Raw genomic sequence first — 22,250 nt, 5'->3', positions numbered from 1 at the left:
TCAGATGACAAGGCCCTGACTATTGAACTAAACCACATCCTCAACACTTTCTTAGCCAATGGCTATAACCAAAAAAATCCAAAAAATACTAAAACCTGTAAACCACAACCCCCCTCCACAATAAAGATTACACCAAGTCTATCACCATCCCCTACATCCAGGGCACCTCTGAAAAAATAACCAATATCCTCAAAAAATATGACCTTACTTCCTGTTACAGACCATATAAAAAGTTGGGATCCCTTATCCACTCTACCAAAGACCAACCACTTCCCCTAGACCTACCTGGTGTATACCAGGTCCCTTGCAGCTGCAAATTGTCCTACTTTGGCCAAACAGGCAGAACAACAAATATCAGGATTTCAGAACACCAAGACTACATCCGGTTTCACCAGTACAGCCGCTCTGGGCTGGCAGACCATGCCTTAGATACCCACCATAAAATTCGTTGGAAGAAAACAAAAATAACTTGGGAACTTGGTGTCGAGGCTAGCTGGTGAACGGACGTGCTATCGGAGAGCTCCTGAGAGATTTGTGTTTTTTGGTGATTTATTGATGTTTTGGATTCAATTTAATGGACTTAAGTGTGTAATTTTGGTATATTATTGGAGCTTTATTAGCGTGGTTAGTGTACTAAAGTGTTTTATAATATAATCTATGTTGGGAAGTCGCCGCTAGATGAATTCGTAATGTGTAGTGTTCGTGCAAGCTCCAGATAAGATAAGTATCATTTTCAGTTATCGATACAAATTACTTAATATTGTGTAGTTTTGTTTTGTTTGCCTTGCGTATTTTAGTGCGTCTATTTTTGGTGTGTTATAACGTATAATTTGACAAAACACGTTGCAAATATGTATGGCACTGTGCGAAGGAAAATGGCGGCCAGTAATGAAGGTTCACCATCGTTATCAAAGAACCGTAGCATAAAAGAAATGAGTCAGTGTACTAGCTGTGAAATGTACGCTTTGCGGAGTGCGGTCGGAATGTGGTTAGATGATAATAAAGGATTGAATGTGTGTAGAAAATGTAGGGGGAATGAGGAATTGAAGTGTATTTCGGATCGTGAGTGTTATATTTTTGTCAACCTTCAGAATGAAGGAAATAGGGATATGACAAGAAACGGCAAGGTTGCACATGAAAATTGTGAGAGTGTGAATGATAGTATAAATGGCTTCTCAGAGAACAAAAAAGATGAGATAGATGCATTGAGTGAGATCGCGTTGTTGAATAGTGCGATAGAAAGAGCAAAACAGCAGCTAGAGTGCATGAACAAAAGTAGACTGAATGAACCAACCAATAATAAAAGGTATGACAGGAAAAATAGACGTATGAATGTGAACATGAACAAAATGAAGGATAGAGTGCTGTATGGAGACTCGTTAGTACGAGGTGTGTTAGTAGAGGATTTGACAAAATCGTACCAACCTGGTGCGACCATAAAGGACGTAACTGAGTCTATTAGAGAGCAAAAGGAAAGGGTGAAAGAAATGATTGTTGTGGCAGGCACGAATGATTTGAAAGGAGTTAAAATGGAAATGATAGAAGACCTGAATGAATTGTTTGAGGTAGCAAAAGAAAAGAGTGAGAGAGTTAGAATGATTAGTCTTTTGCCACGGTATGACAGTGAAATGTTTAAAAGGAGGGCTATAATTGCGAATGACTTTATGCGTGGGTTATGTATGACGAGTGGTGTGGAATTTGTGGATGTGTGGAGTGAGTTTGATGGGCGAAAGGATCTATATAAGATGGATGGCTTGCATTTGAATGGTTACGGTGTAAGAAGACTTGAGAAAGTGTTGCTGAATGTAGTGGATGTGCAAATTCAGGGAAACTAGATTTGTTAAGGGGAGGGAGTAGATATACAGTCCTTATGGAGGCAGTTGAATGAAAGAATGAATATAATATGCCAGAGCAAATAAGGACAACAAATCTGAGTGGGATAGTTAATATAAGGCATCAAGGTAGGGTTGGGGCTAATGGGGGTCTTAAATTCATGTACACTAATACTAGGAGTATTAGGAACAAGAAGGAAGAGTTTTTGGCCATGGTTGGCACTTCCAGACCACAGGTTATAGGTATTAGTGAAACATGGCTGACTGTAGATGATATAACTAGTGGGATTGAATGTGATGGGTATAGTGTGTTCAGGAATGACAGAGAGAATAAAATGGTGGGAGGAGTATTGTTGATGATAGCTGATGAGTTCCAGCCAAGGAGAATAGAAGGTGAATTGCAGGATAGAGAAAAGAGCACAATTGAGGCCATTTGGTGTGAGATTGTGGCTAGCAGAACTAAATATACAATTGGGTGCTGCTATAGACCAGGTGATGGAAAAGATGGTGGTGACAGTATGCACAAGCAATTAGAAGAAATGGGTGGAAGGAGGGTGATTATTATGGGAGATTTCAACTATGGTCGCATTGATTGGAGTGAGGAGAGGACACACGGGAGGATGGAACTGGATTTTATGCGGTTATTAAGGGATAACTATCTGTGACAGCATGTAATGGAAAATACTAGGGGTCAGAGAGTGCTTGACCTAGTAATTACATCTGAGGATTTGGCTGTAACAAATATGACCACATTGCCACCAATCAGTGAGAGTGATCATAGGGTCTTAACTTGGGAGGTGGCTAAAGGTGTAGAATTTTCAATTAAGACAGGGTACATGTGGAATTATCAGGCTGGAAAGTATGACAAGCTTAGGAGTTTGATTGGTTCAGCGCCATGGCATGTACAACTGCAAGGACTAGAAGTTGATAGTGCATGGGAGGTAGTTAAGAAGTGTTTGCATGAAGCAATGGCTGACTGTATACCTAGAGTCCGAATAATAAATCAAGTAGGGGTTAAATGGAAGAATAACACCATTAAGCTTGAGTTGCAAAAAAAGAAACAACTATGGAGGGAATTTAAGGGGAAGGGTGACCAGCAGGCACATGAACGGTATAAAGCGCAGGCCAGAAGGGTGACGAGTGTGTTAAGAAAAGCAAAAAAGGATTACGAAAGAACATTGGCCATGCAGGCTAAAGAGAATGCTAAACAGTTTTTTAGATATGTAACAAGTAAAAGGAAAAATGTATATGGCAGATTGATTTTAAAGAATGCCGATGGTAGGGAGGTAACTGAATCAGTTGAGATAGTTGAGTTACTGAGTGAGCACTTTGCAAAAGTATATCATCCAGGTGGTGACATTGCAGAAACGAATAAACCAGTAGATTATACGGGAATTGTGGTTAATGAAGTGGAGGTGAGTAGTCTATTGCATAACCTCAATGTCAATACATCTGTGGGATTGGATGGTATACCAGCTCGTATCGTACGAGAAGCAGCTAAAGAATTGTCAGTACCCTTGACCATTTTGTTTAATTTGAGTCTCGGGTCTGGGTTAGTCCCGAGCGGGTGGAAAGAGGGGGAAAATAGTTACACTGCATAAAGGTGGTTCCAAGACTGCTGTTGTAAATTACCGACCGATTAGCATATCAGGAATCATTGTCAAGGTCTTAGAGAAATTAGTCAAGAAAAGAATACAGGATTGGATAGATGAAAATGGGATATTGTATGGGGGACAACATGGTTTTGTGAAGGGTAGATCATGCCTCAGTAACTTGCTCACGTTTTATAACACAGTGACGGCTGAACTGGATAGGGGTAATGGGTTTACAGTGATACTACTGGACCTTGCCAAGGCCTTTGATAGGATACCACATGGAACCCTAATCAGTAAACTGGAGCAGATGGGTATAGATATAGGGTTGGTGAGATGGATAAGAGGGTGGTTGAAGGAGAGATATCAAAGAGTGGTTTATTCAGGAGTGGAGTCTAAATGACGTCTTGTGACTAGTGGAGTGCCACAGGGCTCTGTTCTTGGACCACTGCTTTTCAATTTGTTCATCAATGATATTGGAAAGGATCTGAGAGGAAGTGTTCACTTGTTTGCTGATGATGCAAAGTTGGGTAGAGCAATTGTGAGTGCACAGGATGTCAAAATTTTACAGGATGATTTGGATAGTTTGGAGGACTGGGCTAGGAAAAATGGATGTCAATTTAATGTGGCAAAGTGTAAGGTTATGCACTTTGGGGTGAAAAGAATAGCAGCAGTATATCGCATTGGTGGAACCGTACTCCAGGAGATTGATGAGGCCAGGGATTTGGGAGTGTTGGTGGATAGGGAGTTGAAGTTTAGGGGGCACATTGCAAAAGTAACTAAAACAGCTCACCAAATCACTTGGCTTCTGAAAAATACTTTAACATGCAGAGACAAACAAGTTGTTGTTCCTCTGTATCGAGCCTTGATAAGACCCCATCTGGACTTCTGTGCCCAGTTATGGGCACCAGGGTTTCTTCGTGATGGGGAGGAAGTGGAGAGGGTCCAGAGACGAGTGACCAAGATGATAGCAGGTCTGTGGAATGAACCTTATGAGAATAGGTTGAAGATTTGTGGGTTGCAGAAATTGGACGATAGGCGAAGGAGGGGTGATATGATTGAGACATTCAAATTACTGAAGGGTTTTTATAGGATTGATCCAGAAGATATTTTTGAAAATATGACTGGTTGTGGTGGGAGGACTAGGGGCCATGCATGGAAGCTGGGCAAGAGCGTGGTTGACAAGGGTGTTAGAGCTAGGTTCTTTACTTGGAGAGTGGTAAATGAGTGGAATAAGCTTCCAGAGTCTGTTGTGGGTTTTACGACCGTGAATGAGTTCAAGGCAAGGTATGATAGATACTGTGTGAATGTTGAATAGTTGTTCTTGACATGATGTTAGGGCCTCCCTCGATGAGTCTGTCGACTCCTTGGAGTTTCCCGGAACAATAATAATAAAAATAATAATAATCCATCGCAGCAAGTTTAAATACGAAAGATTATTCAAAGAATCTTCAGCAGCTCTAAAAAACGTTCCTAACCTCAACAAATTTGGGTGCATGAAACTGCCCTAAATTTGGGAGACTTTCATTATGAGAACTTCAGCCCAACTGCCAAGACTACCAAATTAGCCTGCAAGAGGGCACCATTAGGACTTTAGGAACAATATTAGTTTCTTGCTTTCTTCCTCATTTGCTTTGTGTTAGTTCCTGAGTGCACATACCATATCTTTATGTTCCCGAAGATGGCAATGTGACATTGCCGAAATATAGAAGTTATTCATTAAAGTTACCTTTAATTAATATACTTTATATGCGTTGTTAATTCCGTAAACTAATTACCAGTCAATTCATTATCTAAATTTAATTTTTATTTCAATCACTTAATTTTGGCTTTAACTGTAATCTTATTTTATGCTGTAACCAATAGCAAGGTGGCATTTCAGCACAGAGCTCAGCTTTGTAAATAGGATTAACTTTCCTTCTTCTAGCTTCACCTTGTGATTATGCTGATAGCAGTAAGTTTTTTGTCAAAATATTTGCAATACTAAAAATTATTATTTATTCTTGTGAATGTGTATGCCAAATAAATTTTATTATGTCACAAGTACCATTAAAAACTGGTGCACAGTATCAGCACTCACCTGTATGATATATGCTGACAAAGTACTCATTAAATAATTCCACCATATAATAAATTTAGTTTAATCCTTTATTCAAGTGTAAGCAAACAAAGTTTGCACCTAAAAATATCTTCAGGACTGAGGTAAGGTGGTGCAACACCAGGCAACTCCGAGAAAAGGTGGACCAAGGTCTCATCACTCATTGTCTCAGTATCTCCCATAATGCAAAGCAGATGCCATATGGGAGATACTGAGACAAGGAGTGATGAGAGCTTAGTCCACCTTTGCTCGGAGTTGACTGGTGTTGCACCACCTTACCTCAGTCCTGAAGATATTTTCAGGCACAAATTTTGTTTGCTTACACTTGAATAAAGGATTAAATTAAATTTATTATAGCCTAACCAAGATAAACTTCCAAAATTCCACCATATCCTTTATCATGCTTATCTTAATAGCAATAGAAGCTGCCTGTGGCCCATATCCAAAATGATTTTTTCTCCTATTTGACATATAACAGAAGAATTCCCTTAAATTTTTCTAGTCTCAGTAGCTAAATATCTCTCATACTGCACTTTTTCTTTTCTTTCTTAATTCAACACTTGTCACTTTTCAGGCCTGTATTCCATATCCCTAATTCAACTGATTAGCAGCAGCTATCTTATATCTACTCCAAAATAACTTCTTTTCCCACACTCTTTGTGCAATTTCACAGTTTATCTGTCACTACTACTCTGTTTATTTGCCTAACCTATAATAATACAGTTGTACAAAAAGCTATAATTCTATTTACAACCCAGAATTTCAGAGCATTCAAATCACTAATCAGTTATTTTAACATTAATTCCAATCTCATTATTCTTCTAGTCTTTGCATCATCATCTCAAATTTATATATTAATATATTTAAAATACCAACCACCATACACAAAAACTTGGATTATAAAAATAAATAAATAAATAAATATGGCCTGTTCATTCATTAAATAAAATTCATTAGGTGATTATAAAAATTTATTTAAAGAATAAAATCCAGTTTTCTTTTTTTTTTTTTTACAAAGTTCTTGAATTATTTCAGTCGTGGTTACATTAATCTCTCTCTGTGTATATACAGCAAAGCCAGTCCGTTCAATCGTGATTGTGTCATAGTAGATCTTAAATAAGTTTTCAAAAAGCATAAGTTAGAAAATGACCTTTCACTGACGCATGTTGTTACCGGAAGCATTGCAAATATTTTAATAAGTTATAGATGTTAGGATATATCATTTTGCCACACTTTGAAACTGCATCAATGGCATTTTTTCATGGAGCTATTGCAAATGGTTTTTCAAATTTCTTATACCACAACGTCATAAAATTCACACAACTGACGAAAATCTTCCATTGCACTTGCTGTTGGAGCATCTTTTCCATTTGGTAAAAGAGAAAAAAAAATTTTCAAAATGTTGCGGTGCTGAGTGAAACGATCCTGAAGCTGAGTCAATATTTGATCAATAAATTCTCTTGAAATACTCTTCTACAGAATCGACTGGAACATTGGACCTTAAATGTTTTTTTTTTAATGTAGTCCCTGGCTTTTTAATGTCAATATTAAAATTATTGGCTTTTATACATGCTTCATCGTAAATATCTTTAAATGAAGACTCTGGTGTTTCACGAATGGTATTTAATTGAGCCACATCATCATCAACAAAATTTAGGGCAATTAAGAGGTCACTGTCAGATTTTTGCATTATTTTAGACAATGGTAAGGTGTATGCAAATATTTTTTGCAAGCTAAAGAAAGATATTATAAAACCAAATTCACACAATGAATTATTCAAAAGTTTTGCATTAGAGAATGGGTCTCTGTCTTCCCAAGAAATGATTGTTTCAAGACTATGAATCACTGCATCATATAATTCCACCATGGTCATGATGGCTTCATGGCGTTCCACCCACCTAGTCGGGTAAACTTGGCATAGTTTCTGTTTCTTAGTATCAGGTGTATATTTATCAATGTTGTCAACAAGGATGTCCTGTCTCTTAGGGGTATTGAAGAAATTGTGTACCTTTTCAATTATGCCAATGCAATTTCTTATTTCAGTCACAGATGCAGCATTTCCAATTGCCAAATTCAAACTATGTGATGCCCAATGAACATATAAAGCTTGTGGATATATAGCTGATATGTGAGATTAAACTTTCTGCTCATTGATGCGGCACCGTCGTAACCTTCCCCACACAAATATGAAAATTCGATGCCATAATTATTAAAGCTTTCTAATATTTTGTCGGATAATTTTTTCCTGTAGTGCTTGTTACAGGACCAAATTGTAAAAATTGCTCACAAACTTTGCTGTCATTTTCTTCATCTATATACCTGGCACACAAGGAAAGATGTTCGTGGTAGAAATCTCACAAGTTTCATCGGCAAGAATTTAAAAACATTTCGCCAAATTAATTTTTTAGACCAAACGGTTCAAAATGATTTCATTACATGCATTTATAATTTGATTTTGTATGTGCCAGCTAATATAGGTAACGCTTTTGGCAGAATGTTTAAAATGTTCAGCCAAGTTTTTGTCGTCCACATTGATTCTCGTTCTTAACAAAGCTCAAAAATCGCCTTCATTGGCGATTGGCTCCTGTTCAAATGAAAATTCTCCATAATCACCATGTCCTCTCAAGGGTATATTTTGCCAACCACATAAAATTACTGTTTTTATAATCGGCTCTAATTGTTTCTGATTAACTACAGCTTCTGATGCACTATCTACATCATTTTTGTCGATTGATTGGAATACATTTTCCATCTCAAATATTGTTTAGCCTTTTATAAGTCATAACAGCCGTTATATGATATTTTGTTTTTTGATGATTATTAAATTTTCCAATGGCTTTCTTCCAATTATTATAACCTTGTGTAACTAACTGCCCAGGTACTTCAGATTTAGATTTTCCAACATTAGCAGGTGCAAAAAACACAATATTTACAGTACGGACTATTTTCAACTTGAGAGTACACAAGCCATGTAAATTTTTAAAAAAATTTTTCAAACCACGTGTATTGAAAACTTCAGTTGTAAATTGCAGCACAGGTTGCAGGAAAATTAAAATTTGGTTCTGGTTTCCACAACTTTTTCACAATATCTAGATTATCGTCAGAATTAAATATTTTTTCTTTCAAAAATGCGATGTCGTGAGAATTATTAATAACTAAGGAAGTACTTTCTTCTGGGTAATTTGATGGTTTTTTCAGGCCTACGACTGGGGAAACCGAATCCAAATCGGTATTGACAATATTAATAGCACCAACATTGCTACTAACATTTGAATCATCCTTTTTTGGTTTTTTTGAAATAGTTCAATAAAATACTCTGTGTACATTTTTCAGCCACAATTTTAAGCACAAAATCCAAAAAACAAAATAAAATGTTTTACAAATTTAACTTAACTTCAATGTTATTGAAGAATTTACATACAGTAAGGTTACTCTTCAGAGATGGAAAGAAGTTTCAAGTTCAAGACATACTTTTCAACAAACTCAATGCAAAATAGCACAGAATACGAGCATATCGCACACGACCTATGACTGAGCATCTGCAATGATTCGCCAATAAGTGATACCCGTGATCCTCTCTGGCGCGGCTCAGACAGCGTTTCTCAAACCTTTCTAAGCCCAAGGACAAGTAAAATGCCTAAAACAATTCTATGATATAACAGTGGTTATGACCACTAAGTTATGAATTTTTTTAAAAACGTATGTGGGGATTACCAACATTTGGGAAAAACTGTGCCATTTATAACATAATAAATCTAAAAGCATGTTTTGAATATATATGGAAACATAATTAAACTTGGAAGTAAATTAGTAAAAGTGTATCATCATCGAACCAAGTTTTAATTTTTATTAAACAAATAAATAATATGATATAATTATTTACTATTTACTTTTAATCAGATGGATGAGCTTCTCGGCATTGCAGAGTTGCTGGATATCTGGCTCAATATTGGTCAACTTCAGTCGAAGATTGGCACACACACACACTAAGACGAATTCTGTATTTGAAGGAGCAATGAAAATCCTTTCTTGCAAAAATAGGTTGTAGAAAACTGCATGACGATTTCTGATGCTTCTTCAGATAATTTGGGAAATTCACTTCTCAGTGAAGGCGAGATTCAGAATCGAGCCAAACCATGATCACAGAACTGCATTTTAAGCCCACTGTCACTTGAAAGCTCAATTAAGTGTTCTTTTTTCAATAACGAAAGGACATTCTCATGATTGCAAGCCTGAAATGGATCATGAACCCACAGAAATTTCTTATAAAAGTTATTCGGAAAATATGTTTCCAAATTCTGTTTCAGAGTTTTGAGGTGGACACAAACGCTTTCCCAGTGGTTAAATTCTAAACTAATAAGTTTTGGGGGCCCTATACAAAATAACCAATTGTATTTATCTTTTGATACTATCCGGGGAAGCTCCTAACCTCCCTGTTCTTTTCATCATGCATTTGTAATCAGGCTACTGTTGATATTGATTTATAAACACATTCAAAACTGTAAACAATTGTTGAATAATAACACAATAATGTAGGCATAATTACTGTAAAGGGAGAAAAGTCACAAAACAGAAAAATGTTCCTACAAAATAATCAATTGTATTTACCTTTGAATGAGATCCACTGGTCGAGTGTCCAGCAAGTCAGCAAATCTTTCCTTTCGTTCAGTGTATTAATATTATCGCATTGCAACTGATGGGAATTCTGTGTTTCTGTGGATTCATTACAGACCTCTTTCTCTTCAGAAACTACACACAAACTGTCATTACAAACTCATTTTGTATTATCATTGTCATCCGAGCTATTTTTCCGTTTAAAGAAGATACCAATGTACTTATCCATAATTGAAATATCGTACTTACTCGAAATATAACTCGCCCTCGCATATAACTCATATCCCTGATTTTACTTTTCGAAAAAATAAATTAAAAAGTTTCGCATATACCTCGCAAATGAAAAAAAGCTAAAACACATTCAGAGCGGGGGATAGTAATTTGCTCCCGCGGTAAACAACACACCCTCCCCAATAGCCCCTATATTGCAGGCAAGAAAAACAAGTACTTTTATTATGTCAGTGAATAAGGTACCAGCAGTCTGTATAATATATTTCTCAACAAATACTGCAATTAGAGACAACTGGGATAAAAATGACACTAATTAATGAATCACATGTCCTTTCATACAGAAACTATGCTATTTAGACTCAAGCAAAACCATATGTTGCACCGGCAAACACAGTATCTAACTAAAAACTATTGTTATTAATTAGATGTGTTTGAGTTCACCTGCCCCAAAGCAGCAATAAAGTTCAACCGAAGGTGCTAAAATTCGTAAACGTGTTAAAACTTAGAAAAAAATATATACATAGTGAATATTGTTATGGCAGTTTCACATATGGAATTCGGTTGAAGAGAGTTAGCATTTCAACTCAACTGGCAGCTTGCTTTTATCTTTCAGTCGCGCAATTTCCTAAAAATATATAAATACCGGGGTTGTTAACTTACAAAACACTTTGTCCAAGTATTACTTAGCACTTCTGAAGATATATTGAGCCTTGGTTGAAGGATGAAACCCTTCAACAATAAAAATCAATAAACAACAAGTAATTGGTTGAAATGTGGTCATGTGGACAACACATTTTTACTTCAAATCTGACAAAACAGCAAGGGAAAGTGGAAGCAATAAAACCACAGTGTTGTTCACTTAATCCCTCTTTTATTACTCAATCAATCTCCCGCTACAAATTAAAATAGAGGTAGAATGTTCATGGAATGAACATTTTTATTTTATTTTTTAAGTATCCATTTTATTTCAATAATTTTTACTTATTCAATTTTAATTTGTTTTGTTTGGATAATTAAAATATATAGATTTATTTGGTTAATTTAAGTCTGCCTGTGGACCACCTGTCCCATTGTCGCGGCCCACAGGTTGAGAAACACTGCTATAGGGTACTCTCACCTTATGTGACAGCTAATTCATAAGTAGTATAGAAATAGAAGCCACGACACAACATAAATAAAAAAAAAATGAATTTTAATTAGGAAAAGTATTTTGTAAAATTTTTTAGTGTATTTTAACTTTTTCTTTTTTTTGGGGGGGGGGGGAGCAGGGCCCCTTGGCCCTCTCCCTGGGTGCGGCACTGCATGAGCCTCTCCGTAGCTCAGTCAGTATAGACCAGGGGTCGGCAAACTGGTCGATATCGACCCTAGGGATTGATATGGCTATCCAAGGGGGTCAGTAAATGTCTAAGGGTCAAAAGGGGATATAATTTTTTTAAGTATTTTCTGTAAATATTTCTAATTGAGAAGCAGTAATAAAGTAAAAGGGTGAAGGAATTATTATTTTTAAATTGAGAAATTTATTATTGATAACATTTATTCATTTATTTAACATGATGGAGGTCGATGAGGAATAAAGGATTCCACGAAGGGGTCTACGGTCTGAAAAGTTTGCTGACCTCTGGTATAGATGAAACCCTTTGGTTGGAAAGACTTGTGTTTGATTCTCGTCAATGATGTGAGGAACTTTATCTGGTCTCTTGTGACTAAAGGTGAGTGGAGATAGGGTGTGTTTTATCTGGAAACTTGGGTTTTTTTTGTCCCCCCAGAACAGGCAAACCAGCCCTGTGAACACATGCATCTACAAACATAAGACATCGGGAGGATAGGACTAACCACCTTGTCCTCGAGTTACAGTTGCAAAGTCCAACAATACTTGGAAAGGTTGTGGGTGCTTAAATGCCTGATGTGGTAAACTGATTAATTTAAGTAATTAATCAGTTTACCACTGATAGGATAGTGTTAAACAAAAAGCTGCACGTTTGTTTTCCAGGAGGTAAAATGACAATTGGGGTTGGATATGAGGAGTAAGTGAGCAAAGAAGTTGGAAGTGGTAGTAGGGAAAAATTACTTGACTGGGAACAAGGAGAATGTAAGATTGGATATTAGGAGGTTGTTTGTTGAGAAGGATAAACGTTAATACTGTGACAGGAAAGGTAGTTGTGTGTTGCCAGGTAGGTCAGTTCAGATGAGGAAGAGAGCAAGAATTATGAATGATAATACATTAGCAGAAATGTGTGAAGAGAAACGAGTGCAACTTGTTAATGTGTAGAATGAGTTTCAAAGAAGAACTGAACTGTATAAGAGTGATGGACTGCATTTCAAAGGTTTTGGTGGAAGTCATTTGGAGAAACTGCTGCTAGCAGGGAGAGTAATGCGTGCAGAGAAAGAATCTGAGCAATTAGAAGCAATGCGAAAGAGTGGGAGAGCAAGAAGAGATGAAAGTAATGCTTATGAATTAAGAAGTAGGTAGCATTTGTGTAGAGAATGAGTACAAGCGTGTATGACAAACAGGGAAACGGGGAGACTCAGGGCAGACAGAGGAACACAGCAGGAGAAAGGTTGATGCACCAAGAGGATGTGAATGTGTATGTAGAGAAAAAAGAGAAGGGGAGGACCTAGGATGTAGGAAAAAATAATTGAATTTGAAGAAGGTTCTAAGATGAATAAGGAGAAAAAGAAATGGTTCAAATTAAGCATGGAGAAGTCACATCAAATAAGTGGAATCAGTGGAACTAGCTATAGATTCAAGAATGAGTATATACAAATGCCAGAAGTGTAAGAAACCAGGCAAATGAAATGGTTGCATTAGTTGATTGTCTTCACTCAAGAAATGTTTGAATAAGTCAGACATGATTCAATGAGGATGACATCCTGACAGGAATAGAGATGGAAGAGTATGATGTATTTCATGAAGATAGAAAGGATAAAAATGGAGGTGGAGTACTATTGATGATAGTACTCATCAAGGGGAAAATAGTGGTAGTGCTTTTGAGACAGTATGGTGAGCAAGAGGTGAATAGAATTAAATACTTCACTGAATGTTGCTAAAGACCTGATAATGTTGAAGATAGACCATTAAATGTATAAGCAAATTAGCCAAGCAAATAGGAAAAGGGTTATCACATGGGTGATTTTAATTACGGAAATACAGATTGGGATGATGAGATAGCAACTGCAGGTAAAGGAAATTCATTTCTTGAGTTTTTGTGGGACATACCCCGGCAGTATGTAACACAGGGCACACGAGGAGTGAGGGTCTTGAATTTGACAATTTCATCAGAGGATATTCATCAGAGGAAATTTGACACTTCATTACAAATGAAGTGTCAAATTTCCCTCCAGTTGGTGAGCGTGACCATGAAGTGATTACCTGAATGGTTGCCCACTATGTCAAGACTTCTGTGAGGAAAGGATATATATGGTACTACAATAATGGTGATTATGAGATTTTAAGGAGATAGCTTGCAGCTGTAGCATGGAATGAGGAGTTAGGTGGAAAAGAGATCAATGCTGCTTGGATGATACTCAGGAAGTATCTAGTTGAAGCAATGTCTAAATGTATTCCAAAGGACGGAAGGTTAAATAAGGTAGGTATAAAATTGAAGAAAAGAGATTAAGAATGAAGAGATCAAGCAAGCAATACAGTGACAAAAGGCATTATGGAGGGAACATAAAAGGAGTGGTAATAATCAGTTCATGAGGAAACAAAGAACTGAGGGTGACTCGGTTGGTAAAGGTTGCAAATTAGGATGGTAGTGATTGGAGAAAATAGTATAAGGAGAACTGCTGAGAAGGATATAGTTGAGATATTTAATGAGCAGTTCATACAGGTCTTTCAACCTTGTGATTGTGAATTGATGGAGAGTTTTAGAGTAGTGGATGAGGACAACAGGATACTGACTGCAAGTGAGGAAGAGATATATGGGGAATTAAGCAAATGATATTAATAAGGCTGCAGGACTTGCTGATATATCACTCCATATTTTGAAGGAATGTGCCACGGAGTTGACATGTATCTTCACATGTTTGTTTAATATGAGTCTTACACTAGGTCAAGTTCCAAAGGAGTGGAAGGAAGGCAAGACCGTACAGCTTCTTAAAGGAGGTGACAGAATTCAAGCATCAAATTATAGGCCAATCTGTAAGAGAGTGGTCTGAAAAGTTCTCGGCCTTGACCATAGATGTCAATACTATCAGCAAGATTTTTCTTTTTCTAGGTTGGTACATCTATCATAATTATCCATGTGAAATTGAATTCATTCTATCATGTAGTTTGTTTTATACAGCTGTCTGAAGCAAAAGTGTTGTCTGTATCCCTTGAAATGGATAAAATTGAGTATTGTAGGATTATAAAATTCTTTCTAAAAGAAGGTTTAATGACAAAAGAAATTCATTCGAAGTTCATAAAAGTTTATGGGCACTCTTCTCCTTTGTTTTCAACAATTAAGAAATGGGCTGCCAAGTTTAAAAGTTGCCATACCAGCCTTGAAGATGATCCACGTGAAGGACGTCCAAAAAGTGTAACAACACCAGAAATCATTGATCAAATGCACGATATGGTATTGGATGACCGGTGAGTCAAAGCGCGTGAAATTCCTGAGACTATAGGCATTTAAAAAGAACATGTAGGACATATTTTACATGAAGAATTGCAAATGAAAAAACTTTGCGCAAGATGGGTGCCACGCTTGCTCATAACAGATCAAAAATGCACTCACATGAAAATCTCTGAACAGTGCTTGGAGCATTTTAACAAGAATAAAACTGATTTTGTGCATCGATTTATTACTACGGATGAGACTTGGATTCACCATTACACACCAGAATCCAAACAGCAGTCAAAACAGTGGACAGAAGCCGGCTGTTCAGTGCCAAAAAAAGACAGTCGGTTCCATCAGCAGGAAAGGCCATGGGGTCGATGTTTTGGGATGCTAAAAGCATTTTGTTTATTAATTATCTTGAAAAGGGTAAAACAATAATCAGGTAATATTATTCATTCTGATCAAAAAATTTCACAAGAAAAGACCTCGTTTGCAGAAGAAAAAAATCATCTTTCCTCAGGACAATGCACCTGCCCACAAAGGTGTTTTGGCAATGGGAAAATTAAGGGATTTGCACTATGAATTGTTGGAACATCCACCCTATTCACCAGATTTGGCAACCTCTGACTTCTATCTCTTCCCAAAACTAAAACTCTTCCTCGCTGGTCAGTGTTTTTTTTTTCGAATCAAGAGGTGATTGCAGCTATATAGAGGGGTATTTTTTATATATCTTACAGAGAACCACTACAGGGGCAGGAAAATGGTGCTAAAGCATCGCTGGAATAAATGTATTAGTCTTAAAGGAGATTGTGTTGAAAAATAAAAATAATTTTGAAATTACAAATTCGTTTTTTCATTGTTAGGCCGAGAACTTTTCAGACTACCCTCGTATATCAGGTGCTGTTGTTAGTGTTGGAAAGGCTGGTGAGAATCACAATTCAGAATTTAGTTGACAACAATGGTATTATCTTTGTCGGATAGTATGGATCTGCTAAACAGAGGTCGTGTTTTAGTAATTACTTACTTATTACAAAAAGGTGATGACAGTAGCATTGGATGTGGGAGATGGATACACAGTAGTGTACTTAGACTTTGCAAAGGCTTTTCATAGACTGTCACATGATATGTTGATAGTGAAACTAAAGAGGATGGGGTTGGATATATTAGATTAATGCATTGGATTGGAGATAGGCTGTCTGATAGGTATCAAGAAGTTGCATATGTGGGAGCAATATCCCAGAAGAGAAGAATTGAACAGACTTAGTGAATGGGCATGGGAGTGGGGATGCCAGTTCAGTGTGGCAAAAAAGGTTTAAAATTTGGAAAACAACGATGAGATATAGAATTTATTCTTGGTGGGCATATATTGTTGGAGGCAGAGGAAATAAGAGATAATGGAGTGATGGTGGACAAAGATCTGAAATTTAGAGGGCATTGCCAAAATTGAGAGGACAATGAAATGATTTCTGGCAATGATGCTGGGGACACTGACTTGTAGAAGTAAGGAGATTGTGGTTCCATTGTATAAGGCTCTGATTAGTCTGCATATGGACTACTGTGCACACCTGGTTTTCAAAAGGATGAAGAGATACTAGAGAAGATCCAGAGGCAATTGACTGAAATAATTTCTGAACTCTGTAATGTTGAATATGAAGAAAGGTTGAGACACTCGATTTTTGCTCCATCCATCTAGGTGTTCTTACTGCATTTTTGCTATCATTAACTGTTATATAACAAAATTCTTGACAAAACCTCAAGAAGGAGTCCTTTCTTCTTAAGCATTTGTCTACACATGGCACGGTTCTGTGTTATGTGAACTCATGTTTACTGGTGATATTAAAAAGGGTAATTCACTTCCTTATCCATGCTTATTAAAGCATTTTTTTTTTAATATTCAAGTTGTTCTTTATGCTATTTTGAATATGACACTTGAACTCCCTAACCTCATGAATTTCTTGAAGTGCAGTTCCATCAGAACTGCACTTCACACAGCTTGCAATCTTTTCTGCCTAAAGTACATGAATAGCCTGACACACACACACATACATTTCAGCATTGAAATGGCAACTATTCTTCAACTCCTATAATGCTTTTCTAATGGCTTGATTGATCCTCCAAGAAATCAGTCATGGGTTCAAATGACTCTGTAGGCATGGAAAAGGATATTGCCTGTTGTATGACTACCACACTATGTCTGTTGCAAATCTAAATGCTTAAAAATGGTTGGTCTCTAGAGAATTGTTTGGGGATTATACATAACCCTTAGGCCTACCTACAGTACTAATGTATGATAAGTTACAACTTTTTATATTTGAAATTCATATTAAAAAAAATCCACACAATCCAAATCCTCATGCAGATCTCAACATCACATTTATTTTCTATTGCATTCCCTAAAGTTATTAGCACATTAAATAGCAGCAGTCCAAGCACAAGTCTTGTGGAATACAAATCATTGTCTCCCTTCACCCTTGATTCTGATGTTCGTCTATCAACTCCTATCCCTGTTACCTAAATAATCCAGTATCATCTGTGCAAATTTACAATCAGTTTTCAATGTTAATTTATGATGAGTCTAGTTTTCAGGGGATTAACAGATGTGCATATATGACTTTTTAAGTATTTATTTTATTAAAGTGTAATTAACTATGCTCAACACTTTATTATGTATTGATATCTTGGTTGTTTTGGATTGCTGTTACATACAGAATGGAACATTTTATAAATTTGCATTTCTACCACATAAATAACTAAATAATGACATAGACTATATGAAATACATTTGTAAAATTAAAATTGAGCAAATTTTAATTTATAATTGAATCATAAAAGTTAGTAAAAGAGCAAAAACTACTTAGAAAAATCTAAAAATTTAGAATGTAAGTAATACTTAAAATATAAATCGCTATGAGCTAACAACAAAATTACTTTATAAATATTAATGGTAATTAACAAACTGTGTTCTTTACTCACCCCTTTCACAGTAGCATAAACAGGAATACTGAGATCAGTGAAGGTACCATTTGCATATGTTTTTTCATTTGAGGGCTTACTGTTGTTATTTGGGGAACCTAACATGCAACATTTTTAGTCAAATGCTATTCACAAGAAAAAATATATTCATAGAAACTAATTTTAAACATCTAAGTAAACTGCTTAAAATTTTGATATAATGATAATTTAAACAAATTAACTTGGTACAGTACTCATGACCTAAATGAACTGAGAGACAGTGTGAATCAGGTGGCAAGAGATTTGAGATGAATGTTAGAGCCTATGCAGGAAAAGTGTGCAAGGGAAGATGGTGAATGTGTTGTCTAGATATGATAGTGAGAATGTGAAAGAGAAAGGTTTAGAATAAGTGAAAATAAGCATTTACTTGGAGAACAATTGATGGCAGAAGAGATATTTGCATATCAACACAGAGGGATTCTGGTATTTAGATTATTGTCTAGAAAAGTGAAAGGGTTAGGACAGGGAAACTGGGACTACCAAGGTTTATGTATATAATGTAGAGGAGAGTGAAATCCCATGAGAGTAATAAGTATTGGAATACTGAAAGTGCCTGATTTTTCTATATACAAATGCCATGTATATCAGGAATAAAGGGAATGAATTATTGCATTGATTGACTGAGTTGTCTGAAGATTACTAGCATTAGTGAAACATCATGGATCACCAAGATAGAAGGTGAAGGGTATAAAACATATTTCAAGGCAGTATAGGGGGGTAATGGAATACCGGAGTGTTACTTTTTAATTTTTATGTTGGGCCCATATACAAGAGGTTGGCTGGTCAACCTATAGTACATTAGTACCATATATGGGTAATGATTTGGAAAGGAGAAACTTGTTTACATTTGATTGAAAGTCTTTATGTTGTATTCCTTGGGAAATACATCAGGGGAAGACTGTTCCACAGTACCGCAGTAACAGGAATGAAGGAGCAGGAAAAGAAACTTGTTCTGTGGGTTTTCAAGGTATACTCTGAAAGGATGTGTGGCGGCAGCTGTACGTGTTCCAATGGGCTTAGTACAGAGTGGGGGAATTGAGTTAATTATTACTTATGGTGAGTTTTGCTTTTTTTTTTTTTTTTTTTTAAGGTAGAGAAACTAGAGGGAAATGTAGCCAGGGAATACAGAGGATGATGAAATATTTAAGCAAATTACTCTGGCAGGTGCAAAATGAGTAATCATTATGGGAGATTTTAACTACAGTAAATTGCCTTGTTATATGCATAACTTCTCTTGTTAACAGATTCTTTTGTATTCTCTAATCACTTGTCCACAAGTAATACTCTTACGTACAAGTCTCAAGACCTCTCGTGTGTGTGTAGGGTTGATATATAAAAAAATGTTGAAATGTCAATTTTTTTTTTAATATGAAATGTCAATTAGATCTCTAGGTGACAGATGGCTTCCAATACCTAATAAACCATCATCACCACCCTGCTTACCGGAGGCATGAAGACAAATGACATGTTTCATCCCCAAAGTAGGAGATGCGTGCAACCTGGAATCTCCACTTTATGAACTGCTATGGCTCAAGATTTCCTTGTCTCAATCTATGTTTTCAATTTCTGCTTTGCTGCTCTCCTATATGTGATCATAATTACTACTTCATGCAATCAAAAAAAGTTCATTGCATACAGTATAGTTACCCAAACTGCGAGCCAAATTTTAATGTTACCCGAACATTAAAATCTTCCCAGGAGATTTTAATGTTCATAAATCAAATAGGCTCCCCTTCTCTAATTTCAAAGATTAAGCCAGAAGAAAAGCTGACTGATTTACTATCATTCATGATCAAACACATATTGTTAACCATTGTGTTTACAATCAAACTTTCAATGCTCTCACTTCTCGAGAATAGTGCAAAAGGTCATCAATGCTGAAAATTTTCAACACCTCAAGAACCGTTAACTAACCAGTGATCACCAACATGAATTTTTCCAATCAAGATCAACAGCAGATCTCCTCACTTACGTCACCTACCTCTGGACACATGCCACAGAAAAGTATGGAGAATCTGTGCTGGTTTCCAAATTTCCAAGCCATTTGATAGGATTTAAGCATCAAGGACGTCCTTTACCTTTGCAATTGGACTGTCAGTTTTCGCATGAACCAGTTCCACCCTAAATATAATTCCAAGGTATGTTTTTTAAAATTCAGTAACTTAATGTAAATTTCATAATAATTTTAATCATTAGATGACAGGTCTAAGCTAGCAAGTGCAAAACTTAAACGTGCTCCTAAACAAAATAAATGCATCATGTTATACTAATTTGAAATTAGAGGAGCATCATGAAAATCATCAGAAATAATATATAATCACTCCCATACATGAAAGACTACATCCTTTCATGCTCAAATCCTTTAGCAAAAAAAAAATGTGATGTGTGAGCAGGTCAAGAGAAAAGTAATCTATAATCTCTTTACATTATTTTTTGAAGAGTTGTAGTCTATGGGAAATTATCACTATAATAAGAGTTTTAAAAAGAATGAAAGATAAGCAGCTTTCAGAACTGAACAGCAGACTCAAATATAAATATATCATTCAAGGGGGAAAAAAATGAAAGAGTAAGAAAATAAGAACCATACCTTGGAGATTCAAACCATGCCTCACTAGAATGATTCAGCCGATGGGGAATAGGATAAAGCTGTCTACAAGGATAGGAAAATCTGACCTTCATGCTGAAAGTTGGTCGGCAAGTGAGAGAACATGAAGAAAAACATAAGCTACACTATGTGTAAAAGTAGAAAAACAAAACCATGGAGAGACTTAGGTAACAATTTTCTTTTTTTTTTTAATTGGGCATCCCCAATGAATCAGAAACTCATCCTGGGGGGACATATACTTACCACTACTAGTATATTGAGATCCTCCTGAAAGGCCACATCTTCCCAACCACATACACAAACAGTTCTTCATAAATTTGATTCATTGCCATACAGCTGTATATCTTCAGTGGAGCTGGTCCCAATGTCATCAACATATAAGTAAAACAATAATGTTCCCAAAACCCATCCCTCTGGCACTCCACTAGTGATCTTTCTCTTTTGGGATACCACTAATCCATACACAACTTGCTGACAGTCATGATTTGATATCTGAGATGTAGCTGGTTGAGAACAACATCCTAACAGGAATAGAGATCAAAAGGTATGATATTTTTCATGAAGATAGAAAATGCAAAAAGGAAGGATGAGTGCTGTTGATGTCAGAAAAGTTATGCCATACAAGGTAGAGATGCAAGTAAGAAATGGAGACAGTGGTTTTGATGCAGTATTTTGTACAATAGAGGAGGATAGAATTAAGTAATTAATTGGGTATTATGATAGTAATACCCAATTAAGTATTACGATTGTGTTGTTTGTTTAGGTGGCTAAAGAAAGTGTCTAGTGGCCATGGGGACAGATCGCGAAAACATCGTCAACGTATCTAAGTCAGAACTTTGGGTTTTAAAGGAGAGGAATCTATAGCATGTTGCTCAAAATGTTTCATATAAAAGTTAGCAATGGGGGGAGGGGGATTAATGGCTGTGCTTTTTTTTGTAGGTAGAAAGTGTTTTGCCATACAAAATAACCAGAACGTAATACATGCGCAAAGAGCGCCATGATATCTTGAGGGAATTTGTTCTGTAAAAGAAGTATTGTGTCATTGATTGGGACATTCGTAAAGAGGGCAGGGACATCAAAACTGACTAATAAATCATCTTTTTCTAAATCATCTTTCATCTTTCTGTATGGCAAAATGCTTTCTACCTACAAAAAGAAGGCACAGCCATGGGCTCGCCATTATCCCTTCCCTAATGCTTACCCCCCCCCCTAAATATTGCTAACTTTTATATGGAACATTTTGGGCAACATGCTATAGATTCCTCTCCTTTAAAACCCTCCTTTAAAACATCATCAATGTATCTGGCTTAGATACATTGATGATGTTTTCACGATCTGGCCCCATGGCTGCCAGACACTAGACACTTTCCTTAACCACCTAAACAAACAACACAAATGCATACAGTTCACAATTGAGATTGAAAAACAGAACACATTTCCGTTTCTACATACACTTGTCTCACATCTTCCTTCTGGCAGTCTTTCCTTCACTGTTTACTGGAAACCGACACATACTGGTCAATATATACACATAAACTCCTACCACCATCCAACACAAAACATAGTTGTCATTAATACTCTAAAAAAAAAGGGCTCTGAAGATCTGCTCCAATGAACAAGCACTGAAAGATAAATTTAGAGTTATCAGCAATACTTTTCTAAAAAATGGTTATGGCCAAAACACTATTAACAAAATTCTCTACAAGACCTCAATAAAAAACAAAG

General features: G+C 36.3%; 1 protein-coding gene across 1 annotated transcript in view; it reads right to left on the bottom strand.

Moving 5' to 3' along the window:
• The window catches only part of LOC150100532 (uncharacterized protein CG43867-like), a 552,783-nt gene that overhangs the window by 366,672 nt on the left and 163,861 nt on the right, over positions 1 to 22,250 (bottom strand). The window contains exons 7-8 of the mRNA XM_090402673.1: positions 21,412 to 21,451; positions 17,882 to 17,966 (exon numbers count right to left, since the gene is read on the bottom strand). Coding sequence (XP_090258799.1) covers positions 17,882 to 17,966; positions 21,412 to 21,451 — 125 coding nt within the window. The remainder of the gene's footprint in view (positions 1 to 17,881; positions 17,967 to 21,411; positions 21,452 to 22,250) is intronic.

This window comes from Typopeltis vanoorti, chromosome 13 (assembly GCF_054136105.1).
Source record: "Typopeltis vanoorti isolate ZY-2024b chromosome 13, IOZ_Tvanoo_1.0, whole genome shotgun sequence".
NCBI lineage: Eukaryota > Metazoa > Arthropoda > Arachnida > Uropygi > Thelyphonidae > Typopeltis > Typopeltis vanoorti.
Note: the sequence above shows the minus strand (reverse complement) of the source record. Positions and strands in the feature narration are given on the sequence as shown.